The sequence below is a fragment of the Leucopleurus acutus genome, assembly GCF_964270905.1.
Source record: "Leucopleurus acutus genome assembly, chromosome: 14".
NCBI lineage: Eukaryota > Metazoa > Chordata > Mammalia > Artiodactyla > Delphinidae > Leucopleurus > Leucopleurus acutus.
This window is the reverse complement of record NC_139156.1, coordinates 74,966,902-74,990,365: the sequence shown is the minus strand read 5'-3', so window position 1 is coordinate 74,990,365 and position 23,464 is coordinate 74,966,902. Positions and strand designations below refer to the sequence as shown.

General features: G+C 38.3%; 1 protein-coding gene across 3 annotated transcripts; it reads left to right on the top strand.

The window, feature by feature from the left end:
- The first annotated feature begins 326 nt into the window (after nt 1-326).
- Nucleotides 327-19,179, top strand: ZNF248 (zinc finger protein 248). 3 transcript variants are annotated; one of them, XM_082854839.1, is made up of 6 exons: nt 327-406; nt 2,161-2,262; nt 2,355-2,396; nt 10,626-10,752; nt 11,031-11,126; nt 15,812-19,179. In XM_082854839.1, the coding sequence occupies exons 3-6, from the start codon at nt 2,382-2,384 to the stop codon at nt 17,290-17,292; spliced, it is 1,719 nt and encodes a 572-aa protein (XP_082710965.1). In that variant the 5' UTR covers nt 327-406; nt 2,161-2,262; nt 2,355-2,381; the 3' UTR covers nt 17,293-19,179. The 3 variants fall into 3 exon arrangements, with proteins under 3 accessions (XP_082710965.1, XP_082710963.1, XP_082710964.1); XM_082854837.1 differs by having other exon boundaries at nt 10,605-10,752; XM_082854838.1 differs by lacking the exon at nt 327-406 and adding an exon at nt 1,192-1,422 and having other exon boundaries at nt 10,605-10,752.
- Nucleotides 19,180-23,464: the final 4,285 nt, after the last annotated feature.

Below are 23,464 nucleotides of genomic sequence, written 5' to 3'. Positions count from 1 at the left end.
AGGCAGAAACTCTCCCAGCTGATTTCTAAAGGAGTGCGCATGGCGTATACTGGGCAAGGTAATCTTAAGAAACGTACTGAACAATTTATGTGCCAGACGTCATCCTAAGTGCTTTTACAATGTAAACGCCCTTAATCTTCATAAAAACCGTTAGCTAGGTACTGTACTACTATTAGCTTACTTTTGTACAATTTAGGAGTGAGGCATTCCTTCTAAAGGTAGAGCCACTTTTCCAACCCAAGCTGCCAGAAGCCAACTTCCAACTCGCCGCCACCGCGCCACGCTGCTCCCTCCCTCTGCGCATGTGCATCCCCGCCTTCTCCTCCCGGCTCGTCCTTCCCCGGCCTCCAGCCCCTCGTGGGAAACAATCCCTGGCCTCCAGGTCCACGCGGCGAGGGAGCTGCGGGTGAGCCCCAGAGGGTGGGGGCGAGGGCCAAGGGGACCCCGCGCGGCTCGGGGAGCCGGCGGAGGCAGCGGTGCCGGGTGGTAGGTTGGAGCCCCGCGAACATCGGCAGGACCCCAGGAGTCTGCGGCGCCTGCAGAACTGAAGGGACTGCAGGCGGCGGCGCCTCTGCCTGGAGAGGCCGGAGTCCCGCGCGGAAACGCGGACTCTCGGGCTCGCTCGGTCCTCAGCTCTTCAGCCCTTGAGCTGAGCGGGCGGCGCCGTCGTGTGGCCGCCCGTGGGGAGTGCGCGTGCGTGACGTGTGCGCTAGGCCCGCGGGGTTGTCAAGGGGAGAGCGCGTGCGTGACGTGTGATCTGGGCCTGCGGGGAGGGGCGAGGAATGCGGGGAAGAGCGAGTGCGCGTGCGCGACGTGTGTGTGTGTGTGTGTGTGTGTGTGTGTGTGTGTGTGTGTGTGTGTGTGTCTCTCTCTGTGTGTGTGTGTCTCTGTGTGTGTGTCTGTCTGTGTGTGTGTGTGTGTGTGCGCGCGCGTGTGTGTGCTTTACGTAGTGACGTGCTGGGATTACGGGGCGCAGGGAGGATGTGGGAGAGAACGACTGCCCCAGGAAGGGGCTCGGAAATACATGAATTTCCTGGACCAAATAGCCGCTGGGAGATTTGTCTTGCTTAGCTGTAAAATGCAGATATCTGGAGTGCTTGCCCCACTGTGTTGTTTTGAGCGCTCACGTTTTGTTGGCTGCTGTTGTATTTAATTGTTTTGTATGTAATACAGGCGGCTGGAGCTTGGATAAGTCTCTAGGGCCTCCATTCCTCAGTTAATTCGTTTGTGAAATGGGATTGGAGGGGGCTAAACCAGCTAGCCACCAAGGCCTTTTCCTGGCTCTAACATCACCCAGATCCCAAGTTATTATTTATTATGTATTCATTTGTTATTTGTTGTGTATAATCATGACACGGTATCCTGAAGCCATCGAAGGCTGTGTGACGGTGGAAGGTCTGAGACAAATTTAAGAAGAGAGAGGTGAGCTGGAGCTGAGATGGGTGGGCATGCAGGCTGCACAGGAAATGTCACCTGTTTGGAGAGTTTGTGAAGGCATGGTCGGGGTTGAAAGGCTCACCAGCCATAGCTAAGGAAATTCTGTCATTGTCTGTCCCTAACACCTCCTCCTCCCCTCATTCTCCAGTCACTCTTTCCTGAGGTGAGCCGCCCTCAGTGTCCCATTTTTCATGGCATCTAGAGAAATGCTGAGGTTCCTGCTCCCCGGCTGGATAGACGCGCAGGATGGTAGTGCAGGCAGGTCCTTTTTGGGTTATCTGTTGCTTACTTGAAAAATGAAAAAAAAAAAAAAAAAAGAATTGAGCCTGAGAAGGTGAGTGCCTGACGTCATGCAATTTGTTAGTGGTAGAATCGAGGTTGAAAGTCAGGTCTGCAGATTCGTGGGCCACTGCCCATTTTGTGACTGTTAGGTCAAAGTTAGTTTTTTTTATTAAAAGATCCTTCTGAAAATTGTAAGCAGGTGAGAACATTAAAAAAAAAAAAGAATTTGCCTTAAACACTCCCATCCCTTTTTTCAGAGGTTTCTTGGATTATCTGACCTCATAGGATTAATGGTGTTAGCAGATAACCAGATGAACAATATGGTTTGAGGTGTTTTTCTCCCCCTACAACATCAGTTTTGGCAGATCCATAGTGTTCCTTCCTTTAGATTACTGTTCAATGTTAAACTCATCTCATGTTTTTAATTTTTCTGTGTCACAGAACCTAAATTGGTAATAAATCAATAAGAAACAAATGTTTACATTCACTCAGTGAAAAGTATCATGTCTAAGCTCAACATAAATCGGAGCCACACATGGACAAGTAAGTATCTTGTGTGTGGAGCTGTGTAGGCAGGTGAATCCAGGAACTACAAGGCAGGTCAAGTTCTTACTTCCTTCTTCCTTCTCCTTCAGCTCTCCCTCCTCCACTAAGAGTGAAAAATGAACAAATCCCAGGTGAGTTTTTTTTTTGTTGTTTATTGCCATTTTGTCTTAAAATGCGTTTTCTAAAGGTTTATAAAACCTCATGTTAGCTCATTTGTATTTCTAGCTTAAGTAGCAGGTAGTCCTGGCTTTTGTTTCTGCATTTCCATTTCCACCTAATACATGCAGTCTTGCTTCTTCACCACCACTCACCTGAATCAGTTCTGGAAAAGATCACCAAATTGTAATCAAATCCATGTTTTTGTCTTTGTCTTACTTGACCCTTTTGCAGCATTTAGTACTATTATCCATAGTCTCTTTGTTTTGGAAGTCTCCTCTGTTGTTGTCTATGATACTACCCTCCTAGCTCTCCTTTTCCTAACTTCTGTCCCTCATGAAGTTGGCTTTGCCTTTTGCCCCAACATTGCTTATCCCTGGATTTATTGCTTATCCCCTGCTTATCTATCCTTAGCCAACTGCCCTTCCCAGTATACCTATTTTTCCTGACTGCTTTTGTCTTTTTTTAAAAAATGAAATAATTAAAAATTGTTAGTATATTAACATGGTTTTAAAAAAAAGTAAGTGATACAAAAGAAGTAAGTAAAGGTACTTCCCTGCTGGTCCAGTGGTTAAGACTCCGTGCTTCTACTGTGGGGGGATGTGGGTTCGATCCCTGGTCGGGGAGCTGAGATCTCGCATGCTGCTTGGTGCGGCTAAAACATGGAAAAAAAAAAAAAGTAAGTAAAAATTCACACCCCATCCTCTCTGTAGCTGATGCTTCCTCCAGGTAGGGTGACATTTATTTCTCATCTAAACTGTGATACTTTCACTGAGAGTGAAAGAAGTTTTATTAACAATTATGCTGAGACAGCTGGCATATATTAGGACAGTCCCAGATGAGCTGCAGTGTACTGTCACCCTACTATAGTATACATTATTTCTATTTCTTGTTTGTCCTCCCAGTGTTTCTTTATTCAGTTGAAAGAAAATATGTGCTCCCCGCCTTTATTTAAAAGGGAATCTATTATTAGAGCTTCTTAAATTTAGATGCACCTGTACATCCCTGGCAACGTGTTAAAATGCAGATTTTGATTTAGTATATCTGGGTGGGGCCCTGGAGTCTGCATTTCTAATCAGCTCCCAGATGGAGTTGATTCTGCTGCTCAGGGAACCACACTGAGTAATGAGTGTATACACTATTTCCCATTCTTTTTCTTCTTCTTTTTTTTTTTTTTCCTTTTTTCACTTCTTTTTTCAGCCTATTCCCAGGGATCTTTCTGTAACAGAACATCTTTCTTTGTTAACAATCACATGGTAATTCAATTGCGAATGTTCCATAGTTTATTAAACTAGTTATTAACTATTTCCAACCTTTTGCTACTACAAACCATGTTTTAATGAATAGCCTTGTACATGTAGGTTTATTCTACCAGATAAATTCCCAGAAGTGAGATTGCCAGGTCAAAGGGTTGAATACAATTGATGAACTTGATCCTTTTGGTGGGATTATAGATAGTATCATTTTGTATTTTCATTGGTACTGCATGATAGTGCTTTTTCTCCATAGCTTCTCCCATAGAAATACATGGTTCACTTTTGGATTTTGGCAACTGATAGGTAAAAATTAGTATTTTATGTACTTTACATCTGTAATTATCTTAACTATGAGGGAGGTTGAAGATTTTTTTCATGCATCTAAAAGGTGTCTTATTTTTCTATTTCTGTGAACTGTCTGTTCATATCATTTGCCCATTTTGCTCTTAGGTTTCTGGCTTTTTTCTTTTTTTCAATGTCTGGTTAGCTCTTTGTATATTAGGGATACTAATGCTTGTCTTTTATATGAGTTATTTTCTGGTATATCATTTGTCTTTTGATGATTGTTCATGTTTTTTTTTCTCCGTGCAGGTATTCTGCTTCAGGATGCCACATTTCACTTAGTCATCAAGTTTCCTTAGGCTCCCCTTGGCTGTAACAGTTTCTCAGACTTTCCTTGTTTTTGATGACCTTGTCAGTTTTTGAGGAGTACAAGACAGGTGTTTTGTAGAATGTCCCTCACTTGGGAATTGTCTGCTGTTTTTCTCGTGATTATATTGGGGTAATTGTTTTCGTGTAGAAAGGCCACAGAGGTAGAGTGCCATTTGGTAACATCTTATCAGGGTAAATGCTCTTCACATGACTTTTCACTTTTCAACAGATGATGAATCACTTTTGATCACGTGGCTGAGGTCATGTGGTCAACTTTCTCCACTGCAAAGTTATTCTTTTTTCGTCTGTTTTCATACTGTACCCTTTGGAAGAAAGTGGGGAGTTATGCTACACCTCCTTCATGGTGGAGTATCCACATAAATTATTAGGAGTTCTGCACAGGAGACTTGTATATTTATTAACTCAGTCAGTGTTTACTATCAATATGAACTCACGGCTAGTTATTTTTTACCTTGTTTATAGTCCAGTACTACCTTGGTCATTTTGTTGCTGAAATTGTTTCAGCTTGGTTATTAAATAGAGCACTTTCAACTGGTTCCTGTGTCTTTCTGATGTACCCCATTATTGTGTTTTTGTTTGAGTACTTCTTCTATACTTTCTGGTAGTAGAAGATATTCCAGGCTCATCTTATATTTCCTGCCCTACAATTAGCCATTTTTCCCTGAAGAGCTCTGGTTCCTTTTATTGGAGCATGGTATTAGAAACCAAGATTGGGGGGCTGGATTGCTACTGGTTTCTAATTCCTTAGAGACCCTCTCAGCTGACTGAACAAGAAAATATATATGTATACTAACTCACATGTATACACATATCTATAAATATTTCAGTATGTAACCGTCTGTGTTTGCATTAAGCTAAGTATTATTTCGCACTGATGTCCCCTGCTGTAATCATTATCACATGGAACATTCTAGCGTTCTCTCCTTGCTTGTCTGTAACTCCCATTTTAGCAATCTGTCTACCACCATCCGCACTTCATTTACTTAATTGTTCAGTTCCAGCATACATGTATAAGTGATTTCTGAGTCATTAACCCATGGACTCTTGGTTCCTTCCAGTTTTTGGTCATTATGAATTAAGCTGCTAGAAACATGTAGGTTTTTACATAGACATACATTTTTAAATAGCTAGGGTGTGAAACTGCTTGATCATATGTTAAGACTGTTTAGCTTTGTAAGAAGCTGCCAGCCAATTTTACAAAAGTGCTGTATCATTTTACATTCCTACCAACTGTGAATCAGAATTCCTCTTCTGCATCTGGAACTGAAATTGATGTTGTCATTGTTTTGGATTTAACTGTTCCAGTAGGTGTGTGATGGTATCTCATTTTTGTTTTAATTTATATTTCCCTAATGACAGATGATATTGAGCATTTGTTCATAAATTTATCTGCTATCCATATGTCTTTGCTTGACATGTTTATTCATATCTTTGGTCCATTTTTCTATTAGGTGATTTGTTTTCTTACTATTGAGTTTTCAGAGTTCTTTTGCGTATTTTGAATGTAACTTCTTTATTAGATATATATGTTGCAAATATTTTCTTCCAGTCTGTGGCTTGACCTTTCATTTTCTTACAAATGGCTTTTGCAGGGCAAAATATTTTATTTTAAATGAAACCCAACCCATGTACTTTTTTAATGGAATGTGCTTTTTTCTGTTGTATTTAAAAACTCATCACCAAATCCAAGATCACATAGATTTCCTATGTTCTATATTGTCTTCTAGAAATTTAATAGTTTTGCATTTTACTTCTAAGTCTGTGATTCATTTTTAGTTAATATTTGTATAAGGTGTAAGGTCTGTGTCTAGGTTCATTTTTTTGCATAGGTGTACAGTTGTTGAAGAATCATTTGTTGAAAGACTATCTTTTCTCCATTTAAATGCCATTGTGCCTTTGTCAAAAATCAGTTGACTATATAAAACAAACTAGTGAATATAACAAAAAAGAAACAGACTCACAGATATAGAGAACAAACTAGTGGTTACCAGTGGAGAGAGGGAAGGGGGAGGGGCAAGATGGGGTAGCGAATTAAGAAGTAGAAACTAATATGTATAAAATACATAAGCTACAGAGATATACTGTACAACATAGGAAATATAGCCAATATTATATAATAACTATAAATGGAATATTATCTTTACAAATTGTGAATCACTATGTTGTACACCTAAAACTTATATAGTAGTGTACATCAGCTATACCTCAATTACAAAAAAAAAAAATCAGTTCACTATATATCAGTGGATCTGTTCCTGGGACCTCTGTTCTGTTTCACAGATCTATATGTCTCTTTCAACAATAACACACTGTCTTGGTTACTTGTAGTTTTATATGTCTTGAAATCAGGTAATGTATATCCTCTTTTTCCTTCTTCCATATTACGTTCGCTATTCTAGGTCCTTTACCTTCCTGTTTAAATTTTAGAATCATTTTTTCAGTGTCTACAAAATAGCTGGGATTTTTATTTGAATTTCACTGAATTTATAGATTAAGTTGGAAGGAATTGACATGTTAACAATACTGTCTTCTGATTGATGAATGTGGAATATCTCTCCATTTATTTAGATCTTCGATTTCTTCCATCAGTTTTTGTTTTTCTGCATATCCCTGAAATATATTGTGTTAGATTTATATTTGAATACTTTGTTTTTGGTAGTCATATTGTAAATGGTATTTTTTTCATTCAAAAATTTGAAATTCCAATTGTTTATTCTGATATGGGAAAACAGTTGACTTTTTAATATTGACCTTATATCCTATGATGTTGCTATATTTGCTTATTACTTCCAGGATTTTTTTTCTTTTTCTTTTTGTAGATTCTTTGGGACTTTCTACATAGACAATGTTGACTTCAAATAAAGACAGTTTTATTTTTTCTCTCTAATCACATTTCAGTTTTTTATTTTTCAGTTTTTTTTTTTTTTTTTTTTGCGATATGTGGGCCTCTCACTGTTGTGGCCTCTCCCATTGCGGAGCACAGACTCCGGACGCGCAGGCTTAGCAGCCATGGCTCATGGGCCCAGCCGCTCCGTGGCATGTGGGATCTTCCCGGACGGGGGCACAAACCTGTGTCCCCTGCATCGGCAGGCGGACTCTCAACCACTGCGCCACCAGGGAAGCCCTTTTTGTTTGTTTTGTCTTGTCGTAGGTCTTTCTGTACTAGCTAGGACTTGAATAGGAGTACTAAGACAGGACATCCTTGCCCTGTTCCTGCACTTAGGGGAAAAGTGTCCAGTCTCGTAACATTAAGTATGATGTTAGCTTCTTCATTAAGTCGGGAAAGTTCCCCTCTATTCCTAGTTTTCTGAGAGTTTTTATCATGAATGACTGTAGGATTCTGTCAAATGCTTTTTCTTCATTAATTGATATGATCATGTAATTTTTCTTCTTTGGCTTATTGATATGTTGGATTATATTGATTGATTTTTTTTTAATGCTGACCCAGCCTTCCATACCTGCAATAAATTCCACTTGGTTGTGGTTTGTATTTCTTTTTATACATTGTCAGATTTGATTTGCCAATATTTGAGAATTTTTGCATCTATGTTATTGAGAGACATTAGTCTTTATTTTTTTCGTAATGTCTTTATCTAGTTTTGGTATTAGGGTAATGTTGGCCTCATGTAATGAGTTTGGAGGTGTTATTTACCAGAGGAGATTATGGAGAATTGTTATTATTTTTTCCTTAAATGTACAGTAGAATTCACCAGTGACGCCATCTGGGTTTGGTTCTTTCTATTTTGGAAGTGTTTTAATTATTGATTCAGTTTTTTTTTTTTTTAACAGAAATGAGTCTATGCAGGTTATCTGTATCTCCTTGTGTGAATTTGGTAGCTGTGTCTTTTAAGGAATTTGTCAATTTCATCTATGTTACCAATTTTTCAGGAATAGAATTATTTGTAGTATTCTCTTATTATTTTTTTAATGTCATTAGGCTTAGTAGTGTCAACCTATCTTTCATTTCTGAGATTTCCAATATGCCTCTTTTTTCTTTTTTTCTTGGTTAGATTGGAGGTTTATTAATTTTATTGATCTTTTCAAAGAAGCAACTTTGAGTTTCATTGGCTTTTTGTATTTTTTTCACATTTTCAATTTAATTGATTTATTCTAATTTTTATTATTTACTTTGCTTGGTTTAGGCTTAATTTGCCTTTTTTCTCTAGTTTACTAAGATAGAAGCTTAGGGTTTTGATTTTTAATCTTTTCTAATGTATACATTTGATGCTATAAATGTCCTCTGTGCACTGCTTTCACTGCATCACACAAATTTTGATACATGGTATTTTCATTTTTATTCCATTTCATTTAAAATACTTTAAAATTTCTTTTGAGACTTCTTTGACTTATAGGTTATTATAAGTTGACTTATAGGTTATTTAAAACTTATAGGTTAGACTTATAGGTTATTTATAAGTATGACTTACAGGTTATTTATAAGTATGTTGTTTAATTTTCAACTCTTTGGGATTTTTCAGTTATCTCTTGCTTATTGATTTCTATTTAATTCCGTTGTGGTCTGAGAACATATTTTGTATGATAGCTATTGTTTTAAATTTGATAAGGTGTGTTTTGTGGCCAGGACTATGGTCTATCTAGGTGAATGGACCATATGAGCTAGAATAGAATGATAGAATGTGTGTTTTATTTTTTTGGGTGGAATATTCTACAGATGCCAGTTAGATCATGTTGATTGATAGTGCTGTGCAGGTCATCTGTATACTTTCTGATTTTCTGCCTGCTCAATCGCTCAAGATAGAAGACCCCAACTATGGTTTTAGATTTGTCTATTTCTCCTTTCATTTCTATCAGTTTTTGCTGTATGTATTTTGAAACTCTTTTGTTAGATGAATATGTTTCAGATTGTGTCTTCTTTCTCTAATATGATTTGAACCCATCTAATGGTTCTTAATTTCAGATATTGTAATTTTCAACTTTGGAATGCCCATTTTATGCACGTATGTATGTATCTGTGTGTGTTTGTATACACATGTATCAGAGGTCCCCAAGACCATCACCAGGTTCAGTGATTTGCTAAGATGACTCAGTATGTAGTTGTACTTACTGCTATCATTTATTGAAGTGAAAGGGTACAAAGCACAATCAGCAAAGGGAAAAGGCACATGGGCATAGTCCAGAGGACACCAGGCACAAGCTTCTAAGAGTCTTCTCCCAGGACACACCTAAGTCCTCTAGCAGTGAGATGTGGCAACTGATGTGAAATGTCTGCCAGGGAAGCTCAACAGACACTCAGTGTTCAGCATGTTTATCAGGGGCTAGTAACATAGGTACTTTCTGCTTAGCATATAACAGAATTCCAGACTCCAGAAGGAATGTATGTGTGCAGCAAAAACCATATTGTTTACACAAACAGTTTAGGCTCAGTGAATCATTCTTACTAAGGACTGGTAAGAACCCTCCTGAAATCCAAGTTCCCAGATGCCAGCCAAGGAACACCCTTGTAGCAGATCGTTCAGAGGATAGCAGTCTCAGGCCTGCTCTGTTAATTCTTTCTCCACAACACACATACCACATACCTGTTGAACTTCTCCCATCCTTTCATTTATTTTGTTCATATTTTCCTCTATTTTATTGAACCTATTAATCATAACTCATTTTGAAGTTCTTGTTTGTTCCAATATCTGAGTGTCCTATGGGTACGCTTTTATTTTCTTTTTTTCCTTGGTCTTTGTCTCTTCATATAACATGAAATTTTTTATTGGATGCCAAACATTGTATTTAACAACACAAATATTGGTAGAGGCTCCAGAAAATGATCTCTTTTAGCAGAGAGGATTCATCCGTTTCTCTGTTGGGCAGGTAGAGTACAGGACTGGTCACTTTAATCAGTCACGGGTTGAGCTTGGTTAGGGCCCGTACCATATTAATTTTAATCCCTCTGTTCATTTTAACAACGGAAAGTTTTACTTCTTTAGTGACAGTTAACTTTATAATATAAAAGATAATATGAAAGAACATTTCCTTGGTAACCCCATTCTACTTTGTGCATAATGCTAGCTCCTACAATGTCTAATTTAATAAATGTTAATGTGTATGTCTCCTTATCAGGAATAACAGTTGTAGCAACTAGTTCCACCCCCTTAGTGGAAACTCAATTTGTACAAGATATTACTTTTTTCCTACATAGAATAGCATAAAAGAAGGCAATCCTATATACCAATTTTTAGTAAACTCTAAAGAGATTGGTTCTTTTAAATATTTACCACTCATAGAGCTCTGACAATTTCATTATAGAAAAGGAATATACTGTTACAGGAACAAGTGTCATTCAAAGATGTGTGTGTGGACTTCACCCAGGAAGAGTGGTACCTGCTGGATCCTGCTCAGAAGATACTATACAGAGACGTGATCCTGGAAAATTACAGCCATCTTGTCTCAGTAGGTAAGAATTTTTTCTCCATGTGAACGAGGAGCATGCATTTCTTAGTTGATGAAACATAAGAACTCCCTGTGGAATTTTCTGATGGAGATTCAAGGGATCAGATGACTGATCCCTTTTGGCCACTATGAAGAATGCTATATTCTTACCTCTTTAAGGATTGGTTCATTTAGGCACCTCTTTTAGGTAGCTCCTGAAGCTATACATTTCTTCCCTATCGTTTTTTCAGAGTCCCCGAAGCCAGGCTGTTCAGCCATAGTCCTGTGTTATTTTCTTTACAGGGAATTGCATTACTAAGCCAGAAGTGATCTTCAAGATCGAGCAAGGAGAAGAACCTTGGATATTAGAGGAAAGATTCCCAAAACAGTGCCGCTCAGGTGAGTTAGTGAGTTCACAGGCAGATGGAAGCCAGAGGAAATGAGATCTTAGGGCACTGGTTTATGGTTTATTAACTTTGAACTATTTTTCCAAAAAAACATTTTTTAGCCCCAGACCTTTGGAAGTGATTAAGGACAGTTGGCCCACATCCCTTTGTTACCTTAATCACATTCCTCCATATGTCACTTTCACTCATAAATGCTTCCCTTTGTTATTTGACATTTTAGAGTGATTTACCTATATCCATAATCCAAACTCATTTGGCTTCATCTGAGATAATTTTTCTTGGTTACTTTATCTTTTAAAATTGTTCACCTTCTCTTTTAAAATTGTTCACCTTCTCTGTATTGTCTTTGGATATCTCTTGTTAGGTAGTATGTATTCATGCAATACTTCCATATATTCATTTAACAAATATATGCTGAGCGCCCAATATGACCCAACTATGTTTATAGGTAATTAAAAGAATGTCCCTATTATCACAGAGTGTCTATTACAGTGAGGGACAGAAAAGCATACGTGTGTGTATAGGTGTAGATGTGTGTATGTATACGGAGTTATACATGCTTGTATACACACACATTTTGTTGGGTGGTGATAAATACTGTAGAGAGTTAAAGCAGTGAAAAGGGGGTTGGAGAATGATGGCATGTGCTATTTGGTATGGAAGTCAAGAGAAAACCTTTTTGATGAGGTCCACAATAGACAAGTCTCTAATAAATTAAAATGTGAGCTCTGTGGATTCTGAGTATTCCAGACAGAGGGAACATCAGGTGCTGAACTTCTCAGACAGGTGTGCTCTTAGGGTGTTTGAGGAATGGCAAGGTTGTCAGTGTGGCTGGAGGTTAGAAGGCCTGGGGGAGATTGGTAGTAGATGATGTCATAAGTAGCATGTACCATGGGAGACCCATTAATTTTATTTTGAGTGAGGTGGGAAATCCTCAGGCTTTTTTGAGTAAACATAAATCAGATTAAGCTATAAGATTGGATTTACAGTTTTAAAGGATCTCTCTGACTTCTGTGTGGTGAACATGTGGTGGGTAGATGATGCTTAGGCACGATCAAGGAAGGAATAACAGGACACTACTATGTACTCGGGAGGAGAGAGGCTAGTGGCTAAGGCTATGTTGGAAGTGCTGAGAAATGGTGGATTTGTACATATATCTTGGAGACGAGGCCAAGAGGATTTGCTATTGGGTTGGATACAGAGTGTGAGAGAGAGAGGAGTTGAGCATGACTCCAGTGATTTGTCTCAAGCACCTGATAACTTAGCATACCATTTACTGAGATAGAGAAAATTTGGAGGAGAGATTATAGGGGAGTTACTACGAATTTTACATTTGGACACAAGAAGCTGAGGTAACTGTTAGAATCTGGTATTGAAAAGGCGATTTCATATATACATCGTGTGAAGTACATAATGAGGCCAGAGCTAGAAGTATCCATTCGAAAGCCATCAGCTTTAGGTGGCGTTAAAGGTTGGGGCTAGATGAAGAGTTTTAGATTAGAGATTGGCAAACTTTTTTGTAAAAAATCAGAGAGTAAATATTTTAGGCTTCGTGGGCCACACATGGTCTCAGTTGCTGCTGCTGCTCTTCCTCCTCCTCTTACCTCTTCCTCTTCCTCCTCACTCCTCTCTGCTGCCTCTTCTGTTGTTTTCCCTCTAAAAACATAAAAAACATCCTGAGTTCTAGGACCACTGCCTTATAATCATAGTTTGCTGTCTCCTTTTCTAGAGAGTGATTGTAAATGAGAGAGGTAGTCCTGGGATGGTACCACTTTTACAAGGTGTGTAAATCCATTAAATCTCGTCATTAGAGGAGACTGAGAGGAACAGTCTGAGGTACAAGAAAATTAGAGAGCCTGGTTTCCCAGGGGTCAAATAAGGAACATTCAACCATCCATTACTGCCTTAAATGGCAACCATGGGATCAGGATATGGAACCCGTTATCCCCTATTACTAGTTTTTTCAAATACTCCTGATATTGTTTTCCTTTCTATCTTCTTCATGTCTTCATTTTCTCACTTTTCACTGATGTCACTCAAAACCATAACTGTGTCTCTGTTCTGTCGTTCCTGACTTGATCTAATTCCTAATTGGTTTTTATTTTTTTACCTAAAGCATCCAATTTATCTTTCACTAACCTAACAAAATTGCTCCTTATTAATAAATGAATTTACAGTCTCCTTCCATTGACTGTCACAATGTGGTCCTGTTCTATATATCTCAGAGTGTTTCTTTCTGCTCTTCAGCGTTTATACTAAAACTCATACTATCTTATGTCTTAAATTTCACTTATAAATATTTTATCCTTTTTCTATAACTTTTACTTTTATTTTGCCTTTTCAGAAACTTAATTAAAATTGTAAATGTAAAGTGTTTAAATATTGCATGGTATATAGTAATGGCTTGTTATTATTTCACTTATTTTAAGTTAGAGATCAATTTTTTGCTGCAACTTAAATAGTCCATATTTTGTAACCCTAACCCACTAGTATCTGTATCCCCAAAACTCAGACCTGACCATATGACTGCTGCTTGGGGTTTCTATCATTGTTGAGATTTTGTTTTCCCAAAGAGAAGGCCCTTTCATATTTTTCCTGATTCTGATATTTTAATAATTACTTTGTTGAGCCAAGTTTAGAAGAGATCACTCTTTTTCATCTATTCAGAAAGCATTCTGTAGTACTCTTCCTAAATGCACATTTCCTTATTTTGTCCTCATGTACAGGTTGGAAGTAATTCATATGCACATTACTTTCTAAGAATGATTAATGTACCGTGTCCTCAATGAAGTCAGAGGAAACAGGATTTTGGTAACACCTGTCAAGAGCTAGACTGTGGTCATGACAAAGGATTTAGCATTGAGCACTGGATTTGTTTTATTTTACAGTGAATTAAACAGACAGTAACTTCTTCTAAGGCAGCAAGTGGAAGCTAAACATGGTAGGGATGTTGTAGAGTTTGTTGGCTTTTGTTCTTTTATTAATATTTTTGTGGTTTGTCGTTTTAAATTAAAGTAAGTAGCATTTCCTGAAGGATGTCCAGGTCCCAAGGAGAGCCAAGGCTGGAGTGTAGCTAATTAAGTGAAATGTGTGTTGTTAGGAATGAACAGTTTATGAGCGCTCCAGCTAGAGTTGCACAGATAGTTTTTAGTGGATTTGTGATTTGAGCTCTTACTGTGAATCTAGTTTTTGTTTTGATTTGTGTTTGCCAGTATAAAAACAATTATCAGTTAGCCTTTGGAGCAGTGGGCTCAGTTCTAGATTTTTTTTTTAACACGTAATTAACATTGTTGCATTGGGTACCAACAGTAAAGTATAGACAAGAATTTTTTATGATAAAGTTTGTTGAAGGTCTCAGAACCATATAGAAAAATGTGATCATTATGGGTCTCACCAGTAAGTAAAAGCCACAGATGAGGCTAGATATGAAAGCAGAAAACCTCACTGTAAAGATAAACCTAGATATAAAAGCAGACTTAAAAATCAGTATTGCTTCAGAAACAAAATTGTTATGGGGAAAAGTAGACCAGCAGACTGAAGTAAAGAAACATATGACTTGATGGTTGGGACAACTTCATTAACAGCTGTGAGAAAACCAAATGAACCTGGTCGTTTTGCAGAGATGGTCTGCCCCTCCTCTATTTTGTATTTCCTGTTGGACATTTGTGTTGTTGTGAATCACAGCTAGATAGAGAGTTAGAGTCTGGGTTAAAGCACTGTCCCTTAAAACATGAGGAAATAGGTGCTTTCAGAAATTTATTTTGATGTTGCTATATCAAATGAGAAAAAGAGGAATGGCAACATGCATATTAGTGAGGATCCTACCACAGTAATCAAGGTGTGGGAAGATAAGGACAAGAAACCATAATCTGTCTCTGTCAAACTGAGTGCTTCCTCTAATATGTTTCTCAGACAGCCTATTTTCCTTTAAAAAAACTAAACAAAAACAAAAAACCTCCTTTGTTGAACTCATCCAGTTCTCGGAGTTTCCTGCTCCCTACATGAACAATGCTCAGAAAATCTCCATCCCTTGCTCACTGTGTCTTGAGTTCATTTCACCTTCTCTAGCCTGCTGCTCTTACAGCATTAAAAAAAATAATTATTCCTTGTGAATTAAAGGAAAAACTAGATCCTGGGCTAGCGGACAATTCTTCTGAACCTGAGGAAGTTGGTGTTTTCAGAACTTTAGGCTGGTGTTGATGTGTAGAGTAGAAGCAAGTACTCTAGTAGGAATCCCACCCAGCTATCAGTGTCTGAGGGGATTAGGACTAGACTGTTCTGTCTCCACCAAACATAGTTCATCCCCTGAAAGCCCTTGTCTGCTAATCTTCAGTGTCACTTTATTCAGTGTTCAGTGTCTCTGTTGGGCTCACTCCATTCTCTTGAGCTTCCTGATTTCTGAATCAGCCACTCACCGGTTCCCTGTGCTTTGAATTTATTTCACCTTTTTCTGTCCAGCTTTAAAGGTTATATTAATAAAGTATTCCACTGCAGCATGTATTTATTTTCCACTCAAACTAGAAGGGTAAAGGAAATGTATACTTGGATTTAGTTTACACCAGAAAACTGAGCCTAAAACAAAAGAATCGACTGCGTAATAGGGCATTAGTGTAAAAGTCCAATTCCATTAGAAATGTACTAGGATTTATAAGACGTGGTTATTTTTCTCATTTCTAGAAGACTGGAAAGTTGATGACCTGATAGAGAGCAGCCAGGAAAATGAAGATGAACATTTTTGGCAACTTGCTTTCACCAACCAAACGTTAAGTACAGATAGTGGTGACAGAGTAAGGAAAACTTTAAATCTAGGTACAGACTCTGTTCCTTCAAGAAATTTTCTGTATAAGATATGTGACACATGTGAAATGAGTTTGAAAAATATTTCAGGCTTAATTATTAATAGAAAGAACTATTCTGGAAAGAAGCCTGATGAGTTTAATGTATATGAGAAATTGCTCCTTGATATTCGGCATGAGAAAACTCCTACTGGAGGGAAATCTTATAAATATAATCAAAAAAAGAATCGTAGCCTGGATCTCACTCAGCCAATTTTTGACCCACCTTTTGAATATAATGAAAATGGACAAGGCTGCCATGGGGAGGCAGACTCTTTCACAAACAAGAAAGCTCAGATAGGAGAGACACACTGTAAGTATAATGAATGTGGAAGAACTTTCATCCAAAGTTTAAAGCTTAATTTATCTCAGAGAACTCATTTGGAAATGGAGCCATATGAATGCAGTATTTGTGGGAAGTCCTTCTATATGGATTTAAGATTGGGGCATCAGAGAGCTCTTACAGGGGAAAATCCTTATAATGAATATGGGCAGATTTTCTGTGACAGTTCAGCTTTCATTATCCATCAGGGAAATTACACAAGAAAGATCCCCCATGAATATAAAGTAAGTCACAAAATGTGGGAAAAGTCAACCCTCTTTAGACATCAGATAGTACACATGGGGGAAAAACCTTATGAGCACAATGAAAATGGAAATACTTTCAACAAGAAGTCACATCTCACCCAACTTCGAAGAGCTCACTCAGGAGAAAAAACCTTTGAATGTGGTGAATGTGGGAAAACATTCTGGGAGAAGTCAAACCTCACTCAACATCAGAGAACACACACAGGAGAGAAACCCTATGAATGTACTGAATGTGGGAAGGCCTTTTGTCAGAAACCACATCTTACCAACCATCAGCGAACACATACAGGAGAAAAACCCTATGAATGTAAGCAATGTGGAAAAACGTTCTGTGTGAAGTCAAACCTCACTGAACATCAGAGAACACACACAGGGGAGAAACCCTATGAATGTAATGCATGTGGAAAATCCTTCTGCCACAGGTCAGCCCTAACTGTGCATCAGAGAACACACACAGGAGAGAAACCCTTTATATGTAATGAATGTGGGAAATCCTTCTGTGTGAAATCAAACCTCATTGTACATCAAAGAACTCACACAGGAGAGAAACCTTATAAATGTAACGAATGTGGGAAAACCTTCTGTGAGAAATCAGCTCTCACTAAACATCAGAGGACTCACACAGGGGAGAAACCCTATGAGTGTAATGGATGTGGGAAAACCTTTAGTCAGAGGTCAGTACTCACTAAACATCAGAGAATTCACACAAGGGTGAAAGCTCTTTCAGCATCCTGAACATTCTGAAGCCTTTATCCACTCTTTCAAATTCATTATACAGGTTTTTAAAATGAGATTAATGAAACCCAAAGAATGCCACAAATTATTAGAAAGTGAAGTTTTGTTGTGCTTCAGATAATTAGTACTAGAATAAAACCTTATAATGTTTTGAATATGTGAAAGCTTTCAAGAAAAATTAAAACTTTCCATCAGAAAATTTATATTGAGGGGAAATTCATTTAAATAATATGGCAAAAACCTTTATCTCAAATTTATGTTGTGTAGTGCCATATTCTGGATGTGATGCCGAAATTGTATTGTAAATCTAATGGATGATACTCTTTTACAGTCATATTCACAGAATCGTAAGTTTAAAAAAGTTAAATGACAACAGCATTAAACATTTATGTGAAGAGTCCTTGATGTTTGCAGGCCTTATGTGAGTATGCTAATATCATAGAAATTTGAGGTATTCTTGATATGTATATTAGAGCCCAACATGCTTGTGAAGAGAAACTCTGAACCCTTAGTTAAGTAACTATTATGGTCTATATTAATATTTCCCACACTAGATATCATCAGTGTCTTTATAGGTTGACACAATTATGTACATATGTATATGTAAATATGTTTATACACACATACCAACACACAGTGGTGTACTGCAGTAAGCTTATACTGGCTTGCAAGTACTGCTGATTGTTAAATTTTCAGGAATTTTGTGAGCCAGTTGTTAAAAAGAGTCATTATTTAAAAATTAAACTATATAAACTTACAGTTAAATATTAAAAAAGCAAGGTAATAAGTACTCAACACTCATTACTTCCTAATTATTTTACAGTATTTTGCTGTTATCTTTGTTCTTTAGGTTATTTGTATTGTTGAATCTGCATGGTGAATACTGTATAATGATGTGCTACTGGACATCTCTTCCCAGCTCTACATTCAGTGCCATCATGTTGGTAGCTTGGCTTTAGTGGAAGTATTTATTTACACCATGATAATTGGCAAACTCTACAGATCAGGGTTTTGTTTTCTCAGAGAACCTGTAGTCACATATTTACAGTAGCACATCACTGTGTATTTATGAAAATACATTTGGAAAATTTAAAGTACAAGCCACATACCCCTTTTTCCGTTTTCTGATATAAATAAATGGCTATGGCCATTATTGCTGAATGGCCTCTTGAATAAAGAAGCCAAAATATGTTTTTGTGAGGTTTTTAACTACCTCTGCATCAATCCTATTCTAAATACTACCAGAGTCTCTCTGTAGTATGGCCAGTATATGCTATTTTACAACCATATTGCTTACCTTTCTTCTGACTTTGCTGGCATATGTGAATGAGTATGGCCATTTTTACTGAGCTTCCACTTCCATAAAAGAGCCAAACAATATTTTTCTGAGGTTACTCAGCTGCCTTGGGTCAGTCAATAATGCAAATGCTATTAATAACAACGATAGTTACATAAATTTCGCAAAGGTTAACATCAGTTTTGAACAGTAATGCTCACTGCATTCTACAAATAAAAAGTAGTGGTGTGTAATGAAATGCCTCTGTCATATTCTTGGTGCTTTGTTGCTGTATCTATTTAGGCATGATGTGTGTAACCCGAGTTGTATGTAACAAAAGAACTAGGTATTTAATTTAATAGACTGTAATATACTGTCTCTCTCTCCTTTGTCTTAGTGTTTCCTTTGCTTCCTTGGAACACATTGAAAGCAGTTCCAAGAGATACTGCCCACCCAACAGCCAATCCCTACTTCTTAGTTGCTGGGCTGTTTTGTCTCTTTGTCCGTCCTTCCCCCAGATGATTTAGGGGTAAATCCACATTAGTCTAAGTTAATCATGAAGATTCTATTCTAATGATTTTGTTGGGATGGACATGTGAGCAGTGAGATATTTGGAAAATATTCTGCAGTGCTTTGGGGAAAGATCTCAGTGATAAAGTATTGTCATGACATGGGAAGAGATTGTCTTTCTTCTGCTGGACATTTTCATGTCTGTATGTTACACTAGATTATAGCTGTGACCCTGAAGGACAATAGCCTGAAGATAACAGTACACAATGGGAAAAGCCTGGCTCAGAGATGACGTCACTAAGCTGCACAACTCTTTTTGGACCTGCTCTCTACTAGGAGTTTGTATTACTGTGGCAATAGTGGCTTCTTATTTATTCTCAGGGATGTCTGTTACTTAGACCTGAAGGCAGTTCCCTGATACAGATGAATTCTTGTCTAAGTGTTAATGTTCTATACAGCAATTTTAGGGAAGAATTACTTCTTTTGACAAGTTAGTATAGGGATGGCTGTTAGTATCAGCCATGGTTCTGGTGAAAAACAGAATTCTACTTCAACTAAGAAGACTTTAGTGGCAGACTTATTACAGTACAGTAGTTTGGGCCAAAAACAAGGGATATTGAAGCACCTAGAGACTAGTGTCACCAGGAAGCCATTACCATTCTAAGTTCTTAAGGGGCAAAGGATGGAAGCAAGTGTTACCAGAGCCCAATAAGAGCTGCTCTTATGGAGGAGGGGCCTCCTCATAGGAGATATTGTCACTACCAAAATTTTGGCACCAAATCCCCAGAGCCCTCAGGTGCCACGTGCAGGTGTGCACAAGTGGGCTCAGAATGTAGAAGGGAAGGTCTGGGTGGAGCTATTGGAGAATAAGCATCACAATGTATTTTATTCCTGTAAATTCCTATATAAAGGCTCAGTATTAGAAATAAAGTTATTCTACTAGTTGAAAGTTAAGTGTTTCTGCCTCATTGTGCTGTTACGTTGTCATAAAGTAAATTCCTTTTGGAACTGAGCACTGTGGCAGGTATGTCTTTCCTTTGGCATATGTGAAGCAGACATGTTAAACTGATTATTCATATAGCCCTACATGGTGTTTCTTGTCATATGTGGTGTGAGGTTAGCAGCTCTCTGTTCTTCCAAATAGCCAGTCCTCTGCACTGTTTGATTAATTCATCCTTTTTCTTGTTGGCTTGATATGACCAGTAGGGATAACTGGTTACCCCCCTCGAGAGCATAATAAGAGTAGGTGTTTACCTCACATATTATAATGAGTACATTTTTGTGTGGATTTTTAATTGAAATATAATATTTTGACAGTATTTCTGATTGGCAAAATTCAAATGCCCATAAAATAAGACTCCAGTGTATTATAAATTCTCTATAGGTAGATATATATGGATTAAAATACATGGCAAAAGGCCCAGGATACCTGCTGAACTAAAAGCCAATAGTTACTTTGGGGGAGGTAACTGTTGGGGTAGAGTCTGAAGAGTAGTCATCCGTTATACTCCAAAGAGTATTTATGCCCTCTTCTCTCAATATGGGCCCTGGTTAATCAGCACAGTCCTAGGAAAGCTTAGGAAATTTCGCTACCTCCTTGGGCACCAGTCATGGCCACCATGCTTCTCCAAGTTCTTCTTCTATTTTAAGGAATATGATTAAAGACTGACAAGAGCAGAGCATGTCTTCACAAGGGGCTTCAAGGAATTCTGAACCCCGTCTTATTCTTCAAGGACTTGGGCTTCTTTGTGGGGGGTTAGACAACTGAGAATTTTTGGCTGTGTGTTATTGGAAGTAAGTTCAGGGTAAGATCTGCTCTTTCACATAGGGATAACTACCCCTATTTTGTAGATGAGGATACTGAGCCCAGAGAGCATCAACCATTCCATCCTGTGGACTCTAGACATGCTCAAGGTGGGGCATGCAGGATATTAAGCATCACTTCTCTACCTCCTCAAGCGTCTGAGGGGAACTTGCTCTCAAACAGTGGTGTGTAAGAGTAGACGTCAGTTCCTCAAGATTATGTAGTGGCTATTGCAACTTTTCTACATTGTTCTAGTAATGTTACCTATTCTTGTGAGCATGGAGTTGGCATTTACTCCAGATGGCACCATCTATTCCTGGCTCCACGTCTGTATTCATCCAGGAATGATCCTTTGTTAAAATGGGCCAATGAGAACCCATCCTAGAATATTTTTATTGAGAAGTCATCATGACCAGATAGTTTGTATCCTTCTTGTTACCAGCAGCCATATCAAGAAAATATATCTGCAAGGGAGAAGATGATGGTGACAAGTGTTATAAAAATAAAATGGGAAAAGTTGTCAGAAAGATGGTTTGATTTTATGTAGTGTGGAGAGGGAAAGACCTCATTGGGGAGGCCAAAGTGGAGGAAAAGAGCCACTTGGATATCTGGAGGAAGTTGTGTGTATATGTGTGTAATACATACACATGTGTAACCTGTTTTTGTTTTTTGTTTTTTTTTTAAAAATTGGGCCCGTTTTCTGTCTTGAACTTGACCTCCCCTTGCTTGGTATGAGCTATCATCATGCCTATGCCTGGCAGGGAAAGGTGGAGCCATAGCCTCTGGGAGGGTTTAATTCATGGGTATCCTAGATGTCCTCAGCCACTACCCCTGTTTATTGCCCCCAGTTGGAGACTGCAGCTGTAGTTGCCCTGAACCTACCCCTTTATCTGTGTTTTTCTGGGGAAGGCTTATCCTGTTGAATCCGTTATTTTTACTTAATCTTCTGCCACCCCAACACCATTTATTAAATAGGCCCATTTCTCTTCACTTTTTTTAAAACACTACCAATATCATATACTGAATTCGTATGACAATCTTAGGACTTCACATGTTTTTTTACCCGACTCAAAACTAAAATATTTAGATTATTATAGCCATTAACAACACATCTTTAGATAAGCGTTAGTCTTTATTTTCACAAAATGTTTGGCTCTTCCCATTACTCCACATAAAATTTACATTTGTTCTAGCAATGGAACAAAAAAAATGTGAAGACACATAACTTCGTTGAGATTTTGTTTGGAATGTTGTGCCGTAACATACTTTATTTTGTAGTCAGGAAAATGATTTGTACCTCTTATTACTCAAATCTTTTAAACTATTGTTCAGTAAAGTTCGTTTCCTTCATATAGACTCTGCATGTTTTTTATTTATGTCTAGATATTATTTTCTTTGAACTTGTATACCTCTTGACTATATTATCATCATGGACAGAAGGGGGACACTTTATATTCTTAAAATATATTTACCGGGGCTTCCTTGGTGGCGCAGTGGTTGGGGGTCCGCCTGCTGATGCGGGGGACGCGTCTTCGTGCCCCGGTCCGGGGGGTCCCACATGCCGCGGAGCGGCTGGGCCCGTGAGCCATGGCCGCTGAGCCTGCGCGTCCGGAGCCTGTGCTCTGCCGCGGGAGAGGCCACAGCGGTGAGAGGCTCGCGTACGGCAAAAAAAAAAAATATATATATATATACATATATATATATATATTTACCAATAAAGATTTTCACTATATATTTAATGAAGAGACAGTCACACAGCATTATACCCTTTGTAAAAAAAAGTCAGAGTTGGTGCTTAAAGTTAACTTTGAGAGCAGGGGTCTTCTTTTGGATTGTATTTCTTTTTTGGATTTTTTTCCATTTTTGTTTAATAATTGTGTAATTTTTCAAATCTAACGTATTTTGCAACCCAGGAGAAACCCTGATGATCATGGATATGACACTTTTTAATTGTTGGCTTCTGTTTTCAGCTTTATTTAAATGTTTTACGTATATCCATAATTGAAATGGATATATTTGTGGCAGTTTTATGTTAGTATAGAGTCAGGGTGTGATTATAGCCCATTTTTAAACTATGTCCTTGGAATTGTAAAAGAGCAATACCTCCAGAGAGAAGAGATTATTTGGGGGAGCACTAAAGGAGGGACCATTGAGGCTAATGGATGCTGAATTCAGAAATGTGACATATTGGGCCTGATGACACTGGGGAAGGAAGGTGCAGCCCTTTGCTCAGCACATGTGCAGTTCACTGTCTCCAGCCTCCTAAGGCTCCAACCTTTGTCTTCTGGAGACCTGGTTCAGGACAGAGAACGGGAAAGGAAGTTTGTGCACTTTTGGGTTCTGTGGAATTTGGCAGAGAGAAAAGGAGTTGAGACTAGCTTACAGTGGGTAGGATCCAAAATTTCTCCAAATGCCTCTGAATTGGGCCCATTAATGTTTTAATTTGTGTCCATAATATTTTTGTGCCTACCCTGGACTTACCTTCAGATAAAGGCCTTTGAGGATAGGCTGTGCTCCAGGGTCTGTGTTTTAGAGTGAAGGGGAGGGTGCAGAGGAGAGAGGGTGAGGACTGGAATTGAGCA

Bases quoted from the DNA above. Each gene is read 5' to 3' on its own strand.
- ZNF248 (XM_082854837.1), top strand. The intron at 10,753-11,030 runs GTAAGAATTTTT...TTTTCTTTACAG, and splicing joins CAGCCATCTTGTCTCAGTAG to GGAATTGCATTACTAAGCCA. The intron at 11,127-15,811 runs GTGAGTTAGTGA...TCTCATTTCTAG, and splicing joins CCCAAAACAGTGCCGCTCAG to AAGACTGGAAAGTTGATGAC.